The sequence below is a fragment of the Apostichopus japonicus genome, chromosome 8, assembly GCF_037975245.1.
Source record: "Apostichopus japonicus isolate 1M-3 chromosome 8, ASM3797524v1, whole genome shotgun sequence".
Taxonomy (NCBI): domain Eukaryota; kingdom Metazoa; phylum Echinodermata; class Holothuroidea; order Aspidochirotida; family Stichopodidae; genus Apostichopus; species Apostichopus japonicus.
This window is the reverse complement of record NC_092568.1, coordinates 35,797,442-35,820,775: the sequence shown is the minus strand read 5'-3', so window position 1 is coordinate 35,820,775 and position 23,334 is coordinate 35,797,442. Positions and strand designations below refer to the sequence as shown.

At 37.4% G+C, this 23,334-nt stretch overlaps 1 protein-coding gene across 4 annotated transcripts in view; it reads right to left on the bottom strand.

The window, feature by feature from the left end:
- LOC139971798 (arginine-hydroxylase NDUFAF5, mitochondrial-like) overlaps nucleotides 1-13,775 on the bottom strand; it is a 74,864-nt gene extending 61,089 nt beyond the window's left edge. For 2 of the 4 annotated variants that reach the window (XM_071978536.1, XM_071978539.1), the window contains exons 1-5: nucleotides 13,641-13,775; nucleotides 8,995-9,433; nucleotides 5,666-5,706; nucleotides 3,657-3,720; nucleotides 2,973-3,020 (exon numbers count right to left, since the gene is read on the bottom strand). In XM_071978536.1, coding sequence (XP_071834637.1) covers nucleotides 2,973-3,020; nucleotides 3,657-3,720; nucleotides 5,666-5,706; nucleotides 8,995-9,390 — 549 coding nt within the window. In that variant the 5' untranslated portion in view covers nucleotides 9,391-9,433; nucleotides 13,641-13,775. Of the gene's footprint in view, nucleotides 1-2,972; nucleotides 3,021-3,656; nucleotides 3,721-5,665; nucleotides 5,707-8,994; nucleotides 9,434-13,499 lie in introns of all 4 variants that reach the window. The other 2 variants (XM_071978538.1, XM_071978537.1) reach the window with 2 other exon arrangements.
- Nucleotides 13,776-23,334: the final 9,559 nt, after the last annotated feature.

Sequence of the window (23,334 nt, the reverse complement as noted above, 5' to 3'; positions counted from 1 at the left end):
TAGCAATCGGCTTAAGAGTATGACAGAGATACAACATGAACATGATGACAACTTTTAATCCAAGTTGAAATTTTGAAAATGTCATCAAAGATTAATGGTGACATTTTAAAGCATCTAGAATCATGTAAAATTCATAAATTCATTCATTGAAATGACAAATTGTCCCTTGTCTACTTTACACTCATAAATCGATTGCACTGTTACTTTATTAGAGTGAATTATTTCTTCCCAAACTTCTTTGTGATGGCCAACGTATTCACGAATAAACAGTTACTGGACGATACATTGTAGTAGCTGGCAGCTAGGAAATTATTATATATATAGTTTCATGCTAGATTCAAACTCTTAATTAATTTATATGCTGATCCTAAATTATCAAAACTTTCAAATTTTACCTTTTTACTTGGTTAGGTTGCCCCACATTGCCTCCGACTAGCAACCTGTTCATCGCAGGCACAAATCTACCCTGACTGTTATATATCAAACATCACAGTTTGTAAAATAAGAAGGTTAATGGGTTGTACCACATTTCAATGGTTATATCATCACTAAGGATAAGAGGGTGAACCTGTTTAAATGCTACTCCTCAATCGTGACATATGTCCGTGAACTGTGCTACCAAACCTAACTTCCAACATAAGTGGGTCAAACTGCTATATTATGCACACTCTACTTGTGAGATCAGTGGGTAAACTACTGACCCACACCTCACTTGTAAGACAAGTGGGTGGACAATGATACCAAACCTCACTTCTAAGATAAGTGGGTCAACGGCTATACCATGCACACTTCACTTGTGAGATAAGTGGTTGAACTACTGTACTGAACCACACGGCACTTGTAAGACAAGTGGGTGGACAATGATACCGAACCTCATTCCAAGATAAGTGGGTCAACTGCTATACCATGCACACTACACTTGTGAGATAAGTGGTTGAACTACTGACCCCCACCGCACTTGTAAGACAAGTGGGTGGACAATGATACCGAACCTCATTCCAAGATAAGTGGGTCAACTGCTATACCATGCGCAGTTCACTTGTGAGATAAGTGGTTGAACTACTGACCCCCACCGCACTTGTAAGACATGTGGTGTACTGTAGCAGTGATAACAAACCTCACTTCTAAGATAAGTGGGTCAACTGCTATACCATGCACACTACACTTGTGAGATAAGTGGGTGAACTACTGACCCATACCGCACTTGTAAGATAAGTGGGTGGACAATGATACCAAACCTTATTCCAAGATAAGTGGGTCAACTGCTACACCATACACACCTCACTTGTAAGATAAGTGGGTGAACTGCTGACCCACACCTCACTTGTAAGACAAGTGGTGAGGCAGTGATAACAAACCTCACTTCTAAGATGAGTGGGTCAACTGCTGTACAACAGCTCACTTGTGAGATAAGTGGGTATTTACTGCTGCACCCACACCCCCCCCCCCCCACCTCACTTGACATAAGTGAGTAAACTGCAATCTACCACACCTCCATTATTAGGTAAGTCGTTGAATTGTGATGCAACACCTAACTTGCAAGCTAAGTGGGTGAACTGAACTGTTACACCAACTGCCACTCATGAGATCCTTTGGTGCTCTGCTGCACCACACCATACTTGTGAGATAAGTGAGTAAACTGCTAACATAACAGGTCACTTGTGAGATAAGTGAGTTAACTGCTCACATCACATCTCACTTGTGAGATAAGTGAGTTAACTGCTAACATCACATCTCACCTGTGAGATTAGTGAGTTAACTGCTAATATCACATCTCACTTGTGAGATAAGTTAGCAACTGCTAACATCACATCTCACTTGTGAGATAAGTGAGTTAAGTGCTAACATCACATCTCACTGTGAGATAAGTGAGTAAACTGCTCACATCACATCTCACTTGTGAGATAAGTTAGCAACTGCTAACATCACATCTCACTTGTGAGATAAGTGAGTTAACTGCTAACATCACATCTCACTGTGAGTTAAGAGAGTAAACTGCTCACATCACATGTCACTTGTGAGATACTTGAGTTAACTGCCAACATCACATCTCACTTGTGAGATAAGTGAGTTAACTGCTAACATCACATCTCACTGTGAGTTAAGAGAGTAAACTGCTCACATCACATGTCACTTGTGAGATACTTGAGTTAACTGCTAACATCACATCTCACTTGTGAGGTAAGTGAGTTAACTGCTAACATCACATCTCACTGTGAGTTAAGAGAGTAAACTGCTCACATCACATGTCACTTGTGAGATACTTGAGTTAACTGCTAACATCACATCTCACTTGTGAGATAAGTGAGTTAACTGCTAACACACATCTCACTTGTGAGATAATTGAGTAAACTGCTAACACACATCTCACTTCTGAGATACTGTAAGTGAGTTAACTGCTAGCATCACATCTCACTTGTGAGATAAGTGGGTAAACTGCTGAAACCCACCTCATAGTGAGATAACTGGGTGAACTGCTACATAACACCTCAATCATGAGATAACTGGTTGACTGCAATACCCACCTAACTTGTGAGGTAATTTAAAGTGAGCTGTTACATCAAACCTATCTTGTGAGATTAAGTGGGTGGATTGGGGGCACACCGCAATTCATTTGTAGGTCTGTAACACTACACCCCACCTAATCCTGTACATTCTGCACACTTTAAAATCATCATGATCTCATCCACAGCACTAAAACACTACACTGTAGGAGATGAAGGCAGATATAAATAATGATGTGGTTACAGCATTGAATTCCAGCACTATGATTTATAATCGGTTTTTATTGTTTTTCTTTCTTTTCTCCCCCTCCTTTTTTCTTCTTTTGTTTCAAAGATGTTTACAAAACTGTATACAATTTTGCAACTGTATAGCAAATTGGCCAATATCCAGTACATTTATCATTCTGAGCTATACTTTACTATATATAAGTACAAATTCTTGAGAGAATTGAAAGAAAATTCTCTTACCAGCATTAATGATGACATCTCACACTGATACAATTTCCCAACAAGGTCCTGGAAGAAGAATAGCAACAACAAAAAAACTGTCATTATGAATCATATTCCTTTTTTCATATTCATTGAGAAAAGCAACTTTTGTTGTCAGTATTAAATTACTATAAGATAAAAACAAACAAAATATTATGTACAGCACATTAACAATAATGCATGTTAATAATTATTAAATTAATGGAATCTTTTAATGAACAGAAAGGCATAGATCTTCCATTTACCTTTAATATCAAAGAACAAAAGCATACACAAAATTCTTGTAACTGCTTCCTAATCATCCACCCCTTACTACTCACCCTACTCTTCCTTAATTAGTTATCATGCAAATTAGTAGTCTGACCACTGGCATGCAAAAACAGGGGGGAGGGAGGTGGGGGTTATGGCTCAGTCAGGGGAATTTCATACCTTCAGCTGAGGTAGAGTTAGACCACTGCTATGAGTGGACACCTCCCTTTCAACCACACAAAAATTAGCACAACCTTGCACTGAGAGCTAATTGTAGACCTACCTGCATAGTTTAAATATACCTCAGAATGCACATTTGACTTCTTTATTCCCCATTTGGGGGGGGGAGGGGGGATGGTGGACACCAGCCCCGGTACATGGAGGTAATTTTTATCTACACCTATCTACACTTACATCAGTTAAATGTTTTGCAATGTGCCCTCTTCCAGATCCAATATCTGCAGCTACTGGAAATGTCCTAAAGGAAAAAGGATGAATTTGAAATAAATGGTGACATTGAAAAAGGAAACTAAAAATGAATGGTTTTCAAATATCATGTGGACAAAATATCTATAAAGAAGGAACCCATTTTATTTCTTTAATAGGAGAGTGTTAAAAATCGGTTTCTAGACTTTGCACTGTGATATGAGCTTTCTCTACAGTTGATGACACTAGAAGCATCAGGATGTAACCAGTAATTGGTTGGTAAAATCTGTCACACTCTATACGAGGTGGGGGTGGGGAGGGGGGAGAAACCATGAGTGTCATTTTGTTACTAACATCATGGACCTAAAGTAAAGGCCAGTTTGTATTTTTTCGGGTATAATAATATTATAAAATGTTACTTTTGAATTGAAACTAGCCAATAATACAAAGACTTTAAAATTTATTTTAGTTTTCATTCATTTAACCCGGTTAAAACTCATTCATTTCTTTCATCGATCCCAATACAATGGGTAAACGTACCTCACTACTGGAAACTTACAACTTTATTTCTAGTATTACCCAAAAAGACAAAGTCATCATGTCCTTACACTGTAGATTTGGTTTATGGTAACACAGCAGCTAAGTATATCATATCTTGAAAATTCAATAACATTTGCCAGATAAAATTACATGCTGATGGGAGTAATGTTCAATCTACAAAAATTTCACAGCTGTTACTTACCCATGCATTAATTTGCATAAATAAGATTCTAGGCAATTTTTTTGTCAACAAATTTTGTTTAAGCTGATTATTTAGCAATAATGTACTGCAACTCTTCTGGGAAGAGGAAAAAATTACATTCAAATGGACAATTGAGTGTTTTTGATCATTTTCCACTATCTGCATCCCTAGGCCATTGATTGAGGTTTTTCTTTTACTGTAAATCCCTTTACCAGCTGTGGAGGTATGACTTGCACATAAATTTGTGGTTTATTGCTATACTAACTTCACCCCTGCTCCCCCCCCCCCTCCACCTTGAATCTTGCCACACACCTCTGTGTGCACCCCAAGTTGAAAAACAATGAACAAGTTTATTAATACATTAGTGAAAACTGGGCAGTGGGAGAGATGGAGAGGGGTGGGTGGGTGGGGGGAAGGGGAGCAAGAGTTAAAAGAATCTTAGCAATTAAATATATCTAATAATAAATAATAATATTTAAAGAAAACATGTAAAAACTAAAATATTCAACACAGTGTTAATACTACCAGGGGATATAGTTTTGATTGTTACAACATTATTTGATGTAATTTTGAAAAAAAAACCTTGCAAAATCTGCAGAATAAGTCTGAAAGATATATTTCATAGACAAGTGTACTTTGTTGACAATTATTCTTGCAGATGTCACTCAGGAACTACTGTACTGTATCAGAACTGCACGTAACGGTTTCATCTCTGAATTTTGCTAATGTTTGAAAGCTGTGTCTCATTACAGATTGTGATGTAATGCTACTTTAATTTCAATGTTCCAAAATGCAGTGACGTCTTTTGAACACATACAGTACTCTGACTACAGGTCTATTTCAATGTTCCAAAAGGCACTGATGTCTCTTGAACACATACAGTGCTTTGAATGTACAGGTTAATTTCAATGTTCCAAAATGCAGTGACGTCTTTTGAACACACACAGTATATACTTTGAAAACAGGTTAATTACAATGTTCCAAAATGCAGTGATGTCTGTTAAACACGTACAGTATCTTGAACACAGGTTTACATTGAACACCTATTCTTTAATCTCAGAGCTGATATTTTGTTTGTTTGTAATATTTACATTCACAGTATTTTTTCGTGTGGTAAGTTAAAAGTTTGTCTCCTAATATGAGACATTTTGGTATGTAGACGTGACATATTAGGGATGCCAAAAACTGAGAAAATCAAAATGGTCAATTTTTAGGAATTAAATAACAAGTAGTCTGGTCCAAGGGAGAAACTTACCTTGTAACATCCCTTAATCTATCAACAAGTCTGTATGCAACCTGAAAGGGACACAAAAAAAAAAAAAATGAAACTGTCAAAAAGTATATGGAAGAAACAAGCCTTAGAATCTACTTTTTAACATCACACAGCAAAACATACATTCAATTACTGTATTTCCTTAAACCTCTTCTGACATACATATACTTCTGGTCAGCCATCTTGAGCAAGAGCGAGCATTCAAAGCCATCATATAAAATACCCTGATTAAAGAATATTAGAGCATTTTACTAATTATGTAGAAGAGTTCCATATTTTGCAATTTTAACGGGCGAAAGTTACAAACCTTCAACTGACACAATCATCGTAGTTAAATTGTGTCCTTAAAATTCACCACAATTATTTTATTACATAATTTTAAGTAAACTACCCCGGCAAAGCATATCACTGAAATATTTGTCCTCCACTTTCCTTCTTCTCTTTCCCATATTTTTGTATATTTCAGTTTTTATTTCCTTTTTCTTTCTTTGTCTTTTCTTCCTCCTCCTCCAAGATCAGTTTTGTTTTCACTTGACATACATATTGTGACCAAGTCACTGATAGAAGTAACTGAAAGCCGAAAACTTCATCACTATTCAAGATAAAATCATAATTTGCCTTGAAGAAGCTGTTTGTATTATATATTTCCTTAACATCATTAAAGGCCATCATATTGAAATTTAAGAAGAGGTCAACAACCACTTGAGGTGTCATATAAAACAACAAACCAAAAACTGATATATATTGCTTTTGGTTAAATTGAGTGTTTTCTGATGCATTCATATATACTGTTCGCTGGTCTTAGTTTTAAGTGTGATCTGATGCAGATGAAAGCTTTCACAGAGTCTTAACATTTAAAAGAAAACATGAGCTGTTAGTTAAATAACCTTGATCAACCGAGGCACACAGGATTTAGACAAAATCTATGCCTTCAGGTAATGTGAATGAAGTCCATAATATTTAAATATGGATGTAACTATATTTACTTCTACTTCTATATAAAAATCAAGAAAATCTTGGGCCCTCAATCACGAAATGTTCTTTAATATTATTTTGTTGGTTGCTTAGTTACATGACATGATTAACAAAATATTTTGTTTGCAATTATTGTCTCTTCCTCATTAGTATAGTATTCCTTGCAATTCCTATGAATATTTGTTTTTTCTGCATGTCTTCCTCCTAAGAAATGTTTTGTAAGCGAAGAAAGGGCGCATCAACAATCATTCCTAGTGTGACTGTTAAAGTGAATGAGGAATCTAGGATTCTCAAAGAAAGAAAATTCATTATCACACACATGCACACATACATGTGCACACAAACATATAAATTTGGTTAAATCTCTGAGCTTGGTTTCATGTAATATACAGAAGTTGAATTATACAGAAGTTGAAATACGTTTCTAGGAAGAAATATACAGAAGTTGAAAAGTAAAATATGTGCAGAATTATCCTGACCATGGCATTGTACTCAAACCAGGCAAACTGTCTGCATATATTGACTGAGATGATGTTTCAAATTACTAAATATCTATTTTTATTTTTCCAGTGTTTTTTTGTTGTTCTGGTTTAAAAATATATAAATATAAAAAATACATGGTAGAAACTAGAAACTAAATCTTGGTAGATTAATTGTTTTGGGTCTTCTGAAATGTTTTTCAACATTGCTTAGTGGGAAGGTGGTATTGAGCCAGGGAAGAGAGGGTATTTTGGGTAGCAGTTTCAATGTTGGGGACTGCTGCTTGAGAGGTTCAGTAATAAAAACTATGGCTGCAAAGCTACTGTATACCTCATTGTTGATTTTATATTTTTATTCTTCTTGATGTGGTGTTTTGGAATTGCCTTCATTTTCCTTCTGAGCTTCAGTCATTGATGACTTTACTTGTTCAAAATCTATGGGATTTTTCTACAAAACTTAATAATAGATTAATCAGATTTAAGTTCAAATGAAACACTGACTTAACAACAAAATCAAGATAATCCTACACTACAAATTTTAAAGGGGCCCCAAAGAGCTCCACTCAATACACACTCTTATAAGCAGTGACACAGTAGTTTTTTAAAGCAACAAAAAACCTTTCACATCTTCAATTTGTTTTTTTTTTCAATCACTTCTAAGTTAAATGCTTCTACCTTTTCAACAACCGAAAACAAAAAAAAAGTTTATGAGTTAACAAATACAGATGACATTGACGTTCAATTTTGAATTTGTTGTCAAGCAGCATCACTTCAAATTTTACAGAAGGATTGGTAAGACCATATGCAAAGTACAATCTGCTGTTGAAAATTCAAAAGTATATATTTGTGGAAAGAACTGACATGCCATTTATACATTTTAAAGGTTCCTATTATTTGTTGAAATTGTCAACATGCCAGATGCCTTGATTTTATTGTAGCTCTGTTAATGAGAAGGGGTGACACTAATACCCTATTGATATGAATTATGGTTTGAGAATATGTTGGAATAATAATGTGTTAAAAGACATTACAGGGTAATATGCAAAAACATTTCCTCTCTATCTCTGAATTTACCTTCATCTAGTACTATGTATACTCAATTTAGATTTCCTGTTAAATTTAAAGACTGAGAGCATTTTAACATAAAGCTAAAAGCTTATTAACACCTACTGCATGCTCCCTTTTAGCATTAGGCCTTCACTTGAAGGCCTCAGGAGTTTGTGCATATAAAATTCTTTGAAGAAAACTTTGAAACAATTTCCACAAGCTTTTGGCTATTTGGCTACATGTAATAAATGGGCGACAAATTGATGACGATGACGATGATTATGATGATGTCATCAATTTTCCAATTCCAAACAAACTTGACCAGACACCCATGTAGGTTTAACACTGTGCTGTATAGCAAGAAAACTTTTAACAAATACTACTTTACCTAGTGCATCTTTCTATGGGCTCATTGAAGTTACAAAGAAAACTGAGTTTTTAAGACAATGTATGTCGCCATGGAGAAAGATAATATATATGTATATGAATATATATATATATATATATATATATTTATTTGAATCAGGAGCATGTAATCTATGCATGGAAGAAAAGCTGGCCATTATACAGTCGAAGGACAGAAATATTAACAAAAGATCAGAGATGATATCGCGCTGTTTGCCATGGCAACCGTAAACACACACGCCTGAAGCGGAGATAGTCTGTGTTGATCAGATCAGTTGCCTGATAATCGGTGCGCGAGCCGTACCCGTGAAACTCTGAGTAGCATTATGATGGTATTTTAGTTAAGTATATTATGTGATATATTTATATATATATATATGTATATATGTATGCATACATACTAACCTCATCCTTGAGATAATCATAGATTTCTACATCTTCTGCTTTTGCTGCTCTATCTCTCTGCCTCCACTTGGCTTTCCTGTTGAAAACATTCATAACTGTTTCATCTTGTGGACACCGATCTAAGCTCGACGAATGAAAAGTTCTCTTCAATGAGCGAGCAACTCTGACCTGATGACATTTTTCAAACATTCTCTGAGATGTAGCTTTATTGCAAACGTTCAGAGGGTGTTGCAGACAGTTGTGTATGCTAGCTTTAGTAGGCCTAACGTGGAAATTACATTTCGAGGGTGCACAGTGCTGAGTGTTCCTCAATAGCTTGATGGACCATCTCTGATGGCTATTAAGGAGGATGGCAGATTGCACAATTCCGGGATACGCTTTGACCGTCCAGTGCATTTTCTTGGAAGTCAATGGTAAACTTCAAGATGAATGAGGAGATCTGTGGGTAAAAAAAAACTCACATTATCAACAAAACAAACATCAAACATTATAAACATGGAAAAGTCCACAAATGGTTTCTTAAAAGCCAGCCAAAAATTCAATAACTTACTTTAATCCTACATAATGTACTGTTACGTTAGAACTTAACAGTACATTATGTAGGATTAAAATATGTTATCAAATTTTTAATGTGGTATGTTTTTTTAACGAAAGTTCACTTATTGTGCTTTTAAATTCTTCAACATCTACTGTAACAATATGCATATTTAATCACTGTTTCTTCCTTTTTTTTTTGGGTGGGAGAGGACTTTAATGCATGGCAACGAATGTTTACATGGTTGCTAGGGTGCACCTCTATTCATCCAGTTTTGTCCATCATGTACATGAAATGCACTGTGAATCAGGAATATTTGACCTATTTGATTGCCAGTACTAACTAAATCTGGCATCTGTTGTGTGTGTTTTTGGTTTTTTTTTGCCTATGTATGTACCAATGTCAAAGAAGTCAAGCAGTCCCTGAGAAATTGAATAAAACCATCATAGCAATTTACAAAGGAAGAATTTCCAACCAACATCCATAGCTTGTATGGAAGTGATCATTGTGAAGACAACTACCCAAAACGTTTTGGAAAAAGTTTGGAATGCCGGCCATGAGAAATACCAAGAAATTGCATGATTTTCCTATCATGAGATATTTGTATAAGCTATATATTCAAGCTTCAGTGATCACGTTCTCCAAGAAGAGCAGACAAACATATAATTCAAATAATATCAGTTTTGCAAGAAAGTTTTTCATGAAGGAGAAATAATTTCTTTTTAGGGAGTGTTAGCTTTTAGGGAGTGTTAGCTCAGTGGTTAACGCTGGTGCCTTTCAATCATAAGGTCCCGAGTTACTCCAAGATTAATATATGTCGTAAAGATACAGAGTTGTTGACAATTGACAATTCATTATCATGGACGTTAAATATGAATCTAAAAGACTGACTTCAGTCAGCTTACGGCTTTGATAAACCAATGATGGCTTCTTCACAAGTTCCTGCTTGCAGGAGGATCTAAAATACATACTTTGAAGATGTCACATATTGTAGGGATTTTTTAAGAGCTTCATCGTGCCAGTCAGACTGAACTGTGCCAGTTGTAGTCACTCAGCAAGCAAGGCTGTACTAGCAAACTATGTTGAGCAGAATAAATGAAACGACAAACCTTCTAGAAGTCACTTGCACCTCTATGACTTTGTGACTTTACATAACTTAAAGGTAGACTACAATCTTCAGTTGCAGGAAACTACCAATTTGGAAAAACTGAAAATGATAACTGTGCCATTTAAAGCCTCAAATTGGGACATTGCAAGTTTATCCTGGCAATCAATCCACCCACCATTTATTGACAGAAATACATAAACTCAGTGCTGTTATTAGGATTTTGGGACGCAACCGCTTCAATATGTTTGCGTCTAATCAGAAGAACTTGCGTCCCTGCAGTCCTCCATGAAAAATACGCACATTAAGGTACCTTTAGCACAAGAAAAAATTCTGGAGTGGGAATTTTTGCCCCCTTCATAGCCTCTGTGAAAATGTTATAGACTGTGAATATGCTGTGATTGTCAGAAATCAATATCAAGTACAATGAGTGCCGAGACACAAATTACAAGCATACAAGTACTGCACTTTTCAACTGATTTTATCGAGCCGCTTAAAAGGCATAGTTGGTGGTCTTTTCGACATCCTCTAATCCCTTCAAATTGATATTACATTGAATATTTACACTTGTACCTTTCCATTGATGTATGGCACATTGTATGATTTTCTTTTGGGACTCAATAAAATTTGATCTAACCTAGCACTTTTGGAAAAGTAATTTGCTCTTTTCGCAAAAATTCCTAAGCACTCACGTGACTGCAGGTCAAATAAATTGTACTGAGACGGTTAAAGTTTTCCGCATTTTTTAATTCTTGAAGCTTGTATATGGAATATGGAATCTATCAGGTGTTTTTTTTTTACCGTGGTGTTCCCTTCGCTTGTGTATAGAGCTTAGTGTCCGTTGTGACTTTCTGAAAGCCTTACAATATGGCAGGGAGACTGAGATATACCCAACGCTTTATATTTTGTGGATTCGATTAATATTGCCACTACTCACTGTTAAACTAATTGCAAACGCGATTGAATGCAACAACAAATGAAGAAAAACCAGAGTTGTCGACATATTTCACAAGGTAGGCATTTCAATTGCCGTAAGACCTGGATAAAGTACGGCACATTATGTATACTGACCTATAATAGCAGCAAATCTTACAAAATATGACCAGAGGTTAAGGCAGTTTTATCAATCATAATTTACTTTTAATTGAAGAATTGCTACCCAAAATGAGTTAAAAAAAATTTGAAAAAATTCTAACAACCATTTCTTTCTTATGTAGCTGCATGTTTATTGGAATAAATAGTTCACTTCCTTACGAGAAATAAGTGGAAAAGTCCATTGTTACTGTTTTGAGTTTGCAGTGCACTCCACAGAATGACGTCACATGGTGACCTGTACGTTAATGAGCTTTTACCCTTCACGTTTCTGGTCAGTGAGAATCTGCTAACATGGACTTCAACTTTCCCTAAATGACTATCTCTTTCGACTAAACGGGAATTGTTTGTTTTCTAATTTGTTTTTGTACAAAAATACTTTAATATGAGCCCCCCCAAAAACTTTTTTTGCCTCCAGCTGTACATTTTTAATGATGTAGAAAATATTACGTATGGATCTCGATGACATGAGAACAAGCCCCTAAAAGGCTTCGTACTTGCTCACAACTTTTATGAACCCCTAAGTTACCATTAACATGAAGTCGGCCCAAGTCCTAAGTTACCATTAACATGAAGTCGGCCCAATCCCAGCCAGTTCCAACCCCTTTCCCATTATGTAAATAAGGTTTTAAACAATTTCGATAAATAAAAAGCAAGTTATAATGGCTACTTTTGATGATGCATGAAGTTGTTACCACACAAATGTTCCACCAAGAAATATTGACCCAAGCACTTGGTCAAAGGGACCACGAAAATTTATGCAAAGTAAGCAACAAAGAAATTACTGCGAGTGTGTGTACTTGGTGTTTGTTTCTCAAGTTTGGGCTTAAGCTGATATTTTAAGTATAGTAACAGTAATAGACACTGCAGTATATTGTTACAATCTTCATATAGCATGGTGGGCTCATAATTGACGCACTTATGGATTTGATCAAAGAAAAAATCCAAATCACTCAACTGCATGCACTTTCCATGTGTAGTTCCTCAGAAATGTAATGATCTCAAAATATACACACAAGTGAGCAAAATTTGACCACGATAGGTCTGTTGTGTCAAGTTCTTTCATACCCAGAAATTGACAAATTCATCGATAAGCTAACTGTAACTTTTGTGTAAGTATACATCTATTGATCTGGGTGCTGTTTGGAATGTTCTGTGACTCTAAGAACAGACAGGGCAGATCCCAGAGAGTAGTGGTATCAAGTTGAGGTAATTTTGGTTATTTTTAGGGAGGTAGATTTTCAAATGCCAAAAATACATGCAAAACTGGGGAGAGGGTGTTAAAAGCTTTCAAAAAAACATAATTTGATCAGCAAATACCTCAAATGGATTCAAACTCATGCACTACTGTATGTTACTCTGCTTCGCTGCAAAAAGTTTAGGTTGCCTGCTGTATCGTTGCTAGTAGTATTGGAAGGTGCGGCAATAACAAAGGTGCGTCAATTATGAAGCCTTTACTATACAAAGGTTGCAAAAGATAAATTATGCCTACAACTCTGTAGTATAAAAGGGGTAGGCCTAGAATAGCATTGTAAACTTGTCAGATTTAGGACTAAAGCATCGCTTAGTAGGGGCAAATTCACTTGTCAAGCTCAAGAAACATCTACCTGAGCATACCACTTGTAATGGTAATTGGCATTTAATTTATTACTGCATTTGTAACACTAGACCTAGGACGTAGTCCTCGCGATGCTTTAGCATGCCTACTGTACTTCTTGGCTATGACCTAGTTCCACGAAATCAGCCTAAGTAACAAAGTAACTGTACACTTACTTGGGCTCCTTAAGTCAGGTGTACGCATAGGCTAGGCCAATAATTAGGTCAACCTTGAACCTTAGAATCTGTGTAGAATCTATAGTTATACATTTAAAACAAAGCGGCAAAGTAAGCTTATACACCAAACACAAATCTCACATTTCAGCAGAAAAACGCGAGACAAACAAACAAAATACAGCGCTTTGACTGTGTTGATCGATCAAGTACTAAAGTAGCTTCGCAGTTGATGGACAAGCAGACGACAGATGATGGCGCTATTCAGTTACTGGCTGGGTGCAGAGCCGTATATACGGCTCTGACTGGGTGCAGAGTGCCTGAATCCAATTCGAAAAAGTCGATATATATATATATATATATATATATATATATATATATATATATATATATACAGGGGCGTATCCAGGATTTTCTAACCCGGGGGGGGGGGGGGCGCGAATTACTATCAGAGCCGTTCTCTATATACGCCTCTGATTACTATTTAAGCGGAGCGCCACCATCGGTTGGCGCGCAGCGTACAAGAAAATTTCTTGTTTTGATACCACCCAGATCACCGGAAATGGCACTTCTCGGGCTTGAAAATGACCAACCAGATGTACACTTTTTGCCTGAGAACCAAGTATTTCCCAATAGTTTTTTCCATCCATAACCTTTTTGAAGATTGTCACCAATCACAAATCATGTTCGAACTCATCGCATGTCCTGTGGATCATTGCTTTTGTAGGTGATTCTACGTCGCGGCCCACAATATCCGTCAGCCCCACTTTCAAGGTATTAAACCCATTATTCGTTCAGAATTTGAAATTCACATTTCTCGTGAATAAACTCACTTCAAAACATACCCATAATGTTGTACAAAATTTCATCTATGGACAACCAATATAGAAAAACCTCCTTGAACCCCTAACAGACCGGTCAACATTGCACGAGTAGAGGGAAGTGTGATGAAGAATGTTGGTCATAAATTTTCGAAAATTCAGACACAGTTAATTTCTTGGTGTAGAAATATTAAAACCTCCTATAACGGGTATTATAAAACTTGGTTGAAGGAAATGAAAAATAGCATATATTTCCGAAACCGAACACTATACACATAGGCGTAGGAGGCGGGGGGGGGGGGGTGCAGCCCCTAATTCGCCATTACTAATGTAAAAGAGAGTTTTGACATAATTGGACCTTCATGCTTTTCTCCATCTACATAAGACATTTCGTTGTTTACATTAGCATCCCGCGGTATACTGCGCAACTTTGACGGACCGTACGGTACACGATGGCATGCGATGTAATAACCGATGCTTGCTTAAATGATATTGACATTAAGTTGTCGAAAATTTTTGGTTATTTTTTTCGGGCAAGTCGGACAGTTTTGAGGCTTTTCATCCTGGAACGCCATTTTCATGCTCACTGATATGATGTGATATCTGCTGTTTGCTTTACAAATTCGAACAGGCGCGTAGCGCCACCATAAGTTGGCGCGAAGCGTACAAGCAAATTTTGGCCGAAAATGCCTCCCATATCGCTGGAAATGACACTTCCCAGGCCTTGTAAGTTGCATCTAAGCACTTTCTATTTTGAAATTACTAGCGATATCATAAACAAAATATGCTGAAGGGGGGGGGGGGCAGTCGCCCCCTTCCCGAAATGCGTTTTGTTCCCCGACGACACGGTCGAGTTCGAGACCAGCCACAGTTGGTTTCATAGCACAATTCTACAATTGTTTAAGGCGTATACACACACACGCGTTATGATAGACCATATATAGTATATATATATATAGATCATAAGTGAGAGAGGAAAAATGGAAACGTCAAAAATGGAGTTGTCGGTGTAAGGGGTAGGGTGAGGCACACGACCCTTCCGAAATCCTTGATCCGTCACTGGCTACCCTGTAGCCAGTGACGGATCAGTAAAAGGGATCAGCGCTGTAATGATGTCACTGTTCTTCTTTCTCTTCCCGGTGTCTTGGCGTTTTTCTTTTACTCCCTCCTTTTCTCCTTTTTCTCTCTTTCTTCTTTTTCTTTTCCCTTCCTTCCTCTCCTCCTCCTCTTTTTCCCCCTTTTTTTCCCCTTTTTCTACTCTTTTTTTTTTCTCTCCTCTTTTTCTTACCCGGGGGGCGCGCGCCCCCAACGCCCCCCTGGATACGCGCCTGATATATATATATATATATATATATATATATATATATAAATATATATATATATATATATATATATATATATATATATATATATATATATATATTTATTTATTTATATATGTGTGTGTGTGTGTGTTTGATGTATGTCTAATGATGTCGAAATCGGGATATGTCGAAGTAAATTGACATGTGTAAAATTGATAGATGTCAATACTAATTGTCGAATTCTCTTAAATATTGTAGCTCAGTCTAATGATCAATAGCGTAATGGGCATGTCACAGTTCTCTAATGAAATTGAGCGAAACAGACAGACATAATTTAATTCGACTTATGCTGATTTCTTCCACTGAAATCTTAGAGTTTGAATGAGTCGTATTCTTAATGATCGCCTTGGATTCTTCTATAACATTGCACTGACTATCTTAATACAATTAGAATTTCAACCTCCTAACCCCCCCCCCCCTACCCCCTCCCCTAACTGCGTGTTACGAGTCTGTATAACACTATAAACTTAAGGTTCTAGTTCATCTAAAATTCTTCGTGTACAAAGATACGGCGAGGTAATTTCACAATAATAAATAAGTAAATAGGCTAATTCAAAGTTGTCAGTATTAAGCCAGGTTTATGTTTAGTAATCTTTACAGTAATTCTATAATCCTACGTTTTCCTTTGATAAACCAGGTTTATTGGTCACATGACCTGCTGTATGGCCGACAAACCCGATTTTTTGTTTGGCTAATGCAAGTAAACATTTGTTTTTGTTCCGTACGAAAGCGTCATGCAAACTTGGCTACACAGGTGACTTTCGGTGGCAAAATTGAATAGTTTATGTATTTTTGTATCCATCAACTAGTACAAACCATATCCAGAAAGACACGGAGGTTTATTAGAAAGTTAGCTAAGAAATTACGCCTACTTTGAGTTTCAAATTTAATGAATGTTCCCGTCAGAATTGTCAATGTGTGACATGACCACAACAGATGTACACATATTAATTTAGTTTCTTGATTAAATACACTTCATGTATATACCGAAATAGAGAGAGATAAGTTCTTCACAAAATTGCTTTTTTTCGCAATTACCGGCCTGCGCACATTCCACTGAGATACCCTGCAGAGTTATGCAAATGTTTTTGTATGAAATATTTGTATGATTTTTTGGGGGGTGAACCTCACATGTATTGCCCCTAAATTACAGCGATTGTGAGTTACTAAAGGATTTTCAACGAATTTTAATATAAAAAGTAAACTATGTGAGAATTTATTACTATAAGTAGTTTAGAGTATAAGCGGAAGAAGCTGAAGACGGCACTCAAAGAGATGCATCATTTTCTATATATACGCCATGGTAACACAGTGATTTCAAAGGTGTGTGTGGGTGGTAGAAGTGTATGTGACACCTTGGCTCGTAAACACGATATCTCAAGAATTTAAACTTGGATGAACTTTAAACTTGGTGTATCTAACGACTGGATGCGTCATACTAACAAAAGGAACCGCATTCTGTAATTGGCCACCCGCCAGCGACCATCTGGGTAGCCCTGAGTGAGTAGATGATCGCTATTGTTTTCATGCAGTTCAAGTGTCATTTTAGGGCAACAGAGGTCCAAGTTTTTTTAACTTTTTTCAAACTTAGTATTTGGATAGCCCTTAGATGTTCTCTACTTTTTTTTGATGGAGGTCAAAGATCGTTTGAGATACTGATACCGATTATCATGGGCGGCGATCCGTACTTCCGAGTGGGGGGGGATATGACCTTGTTGACTATCTAAGCGTAGCGCCACCATGAGTTGGCGCGAAGCGTACAAGAAAATTTTGGGATTTACAAACCCTCTAGATGGCCGGAAACGGCACTTCCCGAGGTTTCCAAGCGGCATATACCCAACTTTAAAATAGGGATTTCATGTCCGAAATATCTCATAAGCAGGATCCAAAATACTTTTTTTTTAAATTTCGGGTGTTATTTTGGGAAAATTGCCCCTGTCAATCTTGTTTCAGGCGCTACGTTAGAATGTTCGAGAGCTATTTATATTATTCGATGAAGAAAATGGCCTCATGCAGGCTATTATAGGCCTATACACATGCAATACACAATTACACATAGTTACATTCCTAGGTACCGATTGCTAGGGCATCCAGGTGAAACGTACGTGTATTAACAGGGGCGTCGGAAGCTATTTGGGATTGGTACGGAAGATCAGAGTGTGGCCATCTACCATAATTATCGGGGGGGGGGGTGAGGAACGTTTGGAAGGTCAAACTACGCTACGCGCCACCATTGGTTGGCGCGTAGCGTAATGGAGAAAATTTTGAAAAAATGCCTCCCAGATTGCAGGAAATGGCACTTCCCGAGCTTTTCTTCTGTGCATTCTCCCTTGTCTGTTTTTGTACCCGATTAATCTTCTGAAACACATTTTGAAGTATGTTTTCATTTTGGTTCTTTATTTTTTGCCTTTTTTTCTTCTTAGTGCTACTTTTTTCTCCTTTTTTTTTGCGCCGTGAATATTGGTCCGGCGAACCGCTCCGACGCCCCTAATTAAGCATTACCCTGGTAACATGAGATTCTCAGCTGTTCGAGGGAACATGTACGTGTGTAGGCCTACTATAGGGCCTATATGAATACTATGAGGGTGCATATATGTACTATATCAATACCGTGGGCGCAATAATACATTTTGTTGTTATAGGGCCAAAATGAAGCCTACAGTCAACTATTCTTGCTTTATAAAGACGGTTTATTTGAAAAGATCGCACTGCGTTTATGGTATAGGCGAGAAATGAAGCTAAAAAGAGCCGTACATTCGCGATGATGCATAAATGAAGGCATGAAAATATTCTTATTCCTGGCATTTGGTGGGGGGGATATGGTGTATTACATCCCCTCCACCCATTTTCATGGGGGGGATATATCCCCCCATCCCCCCCAGGATCGCCGCCCATGCCGATTATGTGGAATCGATTATAACGTTACACATAAAGGATTGTATTTTTCAGCGCATTTCACCACAACGGGGAAAAATGTAGACCGTTCGATTCAACGCTATTCAAGGTAGCATACGCCCATTAAAAGCCCCATTGACTTACACACTAAATCAAAAAAGTAATGTGGCCTCTAAGTCTAGATAGAATTTTCACTAGCTAAACGTTACCCATCACCGGATAGCTGACAAGTTGGCCTTTAATGGCACCATCAATTTTCCGTACCATGACCGCGCAGATTTTTTTGCTATCCGAGCCGGAAGTTTTCGTCACTAGTAAACGAACCTCTTCATTCAGTGGTAAACAATTTGCCTACGTTGCTCCTGGGAGGCCTAAAGGGGGTCTAAAATTGCCTCAATTGACCCAATTTTCTCACCTGTACTTCCATTCATGCTCTTCAACATGCAAGCCACATAAAACTAGATCATGATTGATAACAGGTCAAAAAATATATTCTCCTGCTTTTTGGCACTTTTCTTGAAATAGGAGAACACTCGAGCGGATGGATATAGACTCTAATAGGAGTATGCCACCTTAAACCAGAATAGCACTGGTGAGAGCACACATCCTTGGGGGGCACCTGTACTAATGACACACTGGTCAGATCTGGAATCACCCATTCTAACCATCTGAGGTCTACAACGCATATAATTGAGGACCCAGAGTACGATGTTATAGTTGACTTGCATGTCTAACAGTTTTTGTACCGTACTAATTTATTAGGCTTAATAGTGTTAAATGCACTCGAGAAGTCAATGAAGATTGACCTCGCAGACGTTTTGGGTTGGTCTAAGTGCTTTAAGACCCCATTCAAGTAAAAAAGTATTGCGTCATCTACACCTCTTGTGCTTGGTAGGCAAACTGATTTTTATCTATAACAACACCTTTTCAGCTAGAAGAAGTTTTAGTACCACCCTTTCCAGATATTTCATGATATTTGACGTGAGTGATATCGGACGGTAACATGAGACCACTTTTGTTTTAGGAACCGGGATTATGATTGAGGTTTTCCATATCTCGGGAATAACGCCCTCATCAAGTGTTCTTTGGAAGATCGGAGTGAACACTGGCGCTAGCTGAGAGCTTCATGTTTTTATTAACATATTTTTGACCCCGTCTGGGCCTGCTTTATTTATCTTAACACTAGAAAAATGTTTCCTAACATCAGTCATTTACAACAACTCTGTCACTACCAGTGTTAGCACAATTAAGACTATTCTCAAGTTTTTATCAATTCCTGCATTAACCAATTCATCGCTACTCACATCAAACCTACAATAAAAATCATTCAAATCATCAACCAGTTTTTGTCCATTTCTAATCGGTCCACTTTTATGTTTCCCTTTATAACCATTTATACTTTCATCACTTTGCCAAGCTGCTTTCGAGTTACCCCCTTCAAATTTATCTTCCAATTTCGTTCCGCCTTTACAAGATCATAATCCCTGCTTGAGAATGCAGCTTTCTTTTCATACACTATAGAGGGATTTCAACTTATTTGATAGCCGCGGTTTACTATTTGGGAAAATGCGAAACGATTTCTTTGGGATTATCAGATCAGCACAGAAATTGATATAACACCCACGCAATTGGTCAACAGCTTCCTTGTTCCAGCTCAGTTGCGTCTTCACAATGGGTTTGGATCTTTCCAGTTCACGACGGTACTTAGGCGACATATAGATATTAGAGTGATCAGAACTATACCATCTGAGCCAAAGTTTTTACTTTGTAATTATTTCCATGTACCATAGCACATATCCAGTGTAGTGTTATTCTTTGTAGGCAGATCAATATATATTGTGTATAAGTAGGCAGTAGATCGTCAATCTTGCAGTGATTAATTTCCCGCATTATCATAATAACAGCATCGGGGTGGGAATTTTCAATGCGATTAATCGTTGCTTTCAACTGATTACGAGCATTGTCAGCATTCGCTTTCGGGTGGATATACACAGCCGTAACTAAGATCTGTGTAAATTCCCGTGATAGTTAAAATGGCCGAAGACCGATTGTCAAACTTTCAATGTCAGGAGTGCACATTTTCTGTTTTACAGACAAGTTGTTACACCAGCTATCATTAATGAAAAAACACAGACCCCTCCTCTTGATTTTCCTGATTCAGTAGTACGGTCTCCACGAACAAGTGTATAATTTGGGATGTCAACGATTCTGTCAGGCACGCTTTCTGAGAGCCATGTTTCTGTAAAACACATAGGCATTTTAGCATGTGAAAAACAAAAAAAGCGTCCTCAAATATTTCAAGGCGATTAATTTATTCTAAAGCCTTTTACTGGTGCCCTCATGATTGAAGTACTTAACCAAGATATGTTGAGATGATTTATTGAGAAAGCTAAGAATAGTTGGTTTATTGAAAGTACCATCAAATATTACAAATGGTTGGTATAAGGGTCGTCCCACAGTGGGACTCCCACTTAACTGTAATGATGGTCGAGTGTTTCACTCCGAACGTCTTCAATCTAAGCAATACAAATACATGACATCACTTCAAGGACAGTGGGTGGGGGGGGGGGGCAGAGACTCATACATAATTCACTTAACTGTTATGAAACAGTGAAGAAGTTGAAAGTAAATATCTGCCTTCATTTAATCATGCGTTCTTAAGTTAATCTATACAGTAGGGTCTCTACGTGTAAAAGCCATTGGTGATGGGCAAAGAAGCCGTCCATGGATATGTTTCTTTCTCGCTTGTAAATTACAATAATCATACACAAATGACTTCATAATATTAAGGAACACAACTTGGGTTGATCTATGTGCAAGTACAGTGATGTTGGGAAGGTATTCCCCCCCCCCCCTTTACTTCAGGGTAGAGACAGATGTTGGGAGTACAATTTCTTGATGTTTCTCGCAAGTTGCACAAACAAACTAGTTTGACTCAGAAGCCTTGCCAAACTGGGAGCAACAAAGCAACTTAATCAATAATTTCACTAAAAGGACAAGCAATTGTTACAGGTTTTAGTCTTCCTAAGCACATACCTGCATTCATGGAACCTGAAAAAATATTCCGATTATAACAGACGAAATGACTTCCCTGACTCGGGTGGGATAAGATCCGTCGTAGAAAGATAAAAACTGTTCGCGCGTTGTGAGATAGACTGGAGAAGAGCTGGTTTGTCTACAGGAATAGAAATAATAGTTTAAAAACAATTTTTAGTGCCCCATTTTCTGTAAATACTTTTTAAGAAAAAGTCGCCCAGGAAAGAACCTGGGCACGAAAACCAAACTACCGAAAGACTGATCCGCTCTCAATCCCAGTCCCCTTGCATCAGGACTGTAACTGTGTGATCATCGTCGGGTGTGCATCACCATTCCCCTCGAAAGGGAACAGATACTACCCACTTTCTTTAAATACTTTTTAAGAAAAAGTCGCCCAAGAAAGAACCTGGGCACGAAAACCAAACTACCAAACGACTGATCCGCTCTCAGCCCCAGTCCCCTTGCATCGGAACTGTGACTGTGTGATCATCGTCGGGTGTGCATCACCATTCCCCTCGAAAGGGAACATATACTACACATGATCTTAACCATGACAAAATCTTTCAATCTTTATTCCTGCTTTGATTAATTTGCATGTTTCATTGCCTTATTATTCAAGAAACTTTTTGCCTTTCAACTATGAATTCTGAATACCCTCAAGATATATCAATGTACTTAAAAAGAGATGTAATACTTCCATCGATATTTTATTCATAACTATCGTTTAAAGTACAATTCTAATTATTTGAGGGATTGGCATCTATTTTTTCTTGGTATACGCCAAGTGGTTCGTTTTCGTCACGGTACATCCGGGAACTGGCTCAATTCAAACAAAATGGCGCGCGACACACTACATTCAAATCGTTTTTTCATCTCAAAGAAGAGATTGTTATGCTTTTCTTTTGCTTTTACTGGAAACTTGATCATCTGTCAAAACGTAAGAATGGATGCAAAAAGATCTAGGGTTTATTTCTCCTTTAAATCATTTCATAAATTTGTCTCAAATCTCATGTTGGTGTACTTTGAATAGCATTGGGGATTTATATTACCACTCTAGTACATGCATTAGGAAGATGGAAAATTGGCTTCAGTTTATAAGATGACCCAGTGACATATTGCAAACATCAAACTTTCATATCATTAATTATAGTACTGTATTTGAGTCACGACTCAAGTGGAAACCCATAGAATCACTCGACTCATTGTTATTTCTACTTACGTACCGGTAGTCGCTTTTTCATAATTCTCGTACGCATATACATTCTTTTGCTCTTACTTGATGTGATGTATAGTGCTGTATGTATTATAAAGCATAGGTGAAGTTCCAACACTATAATTCCACCATGTATAGTTCACCACATGAAATTTGCCGTTGATATCGCATGTCTTATAATCTATACACATTCACGGAAAACGGAGAGAACATACCAAATTATGGAATCCAGTTTAAAAAGTGAAAGCGCGCCATCACTTTGTTGCATGATATTACGTTGTCACATGGATTTATGCCGTTGGATTAAAAGTTGTTGTTTGAAAAGCTGTCGTCGTAGCGATCTACTACGTCGATGTATCTCTTTATTATGTTAAGTGAAATAGCGCCGTTATCTTCTGTTCTCAGCTTGTTATCAGTGCAGTTTACGTAGGCTTCACGTGTGTTTATGTTGTTATCGTATGCGGTTTACCCGTAAATAAAATAATGAACTTTGACATTACAGAAAAAAA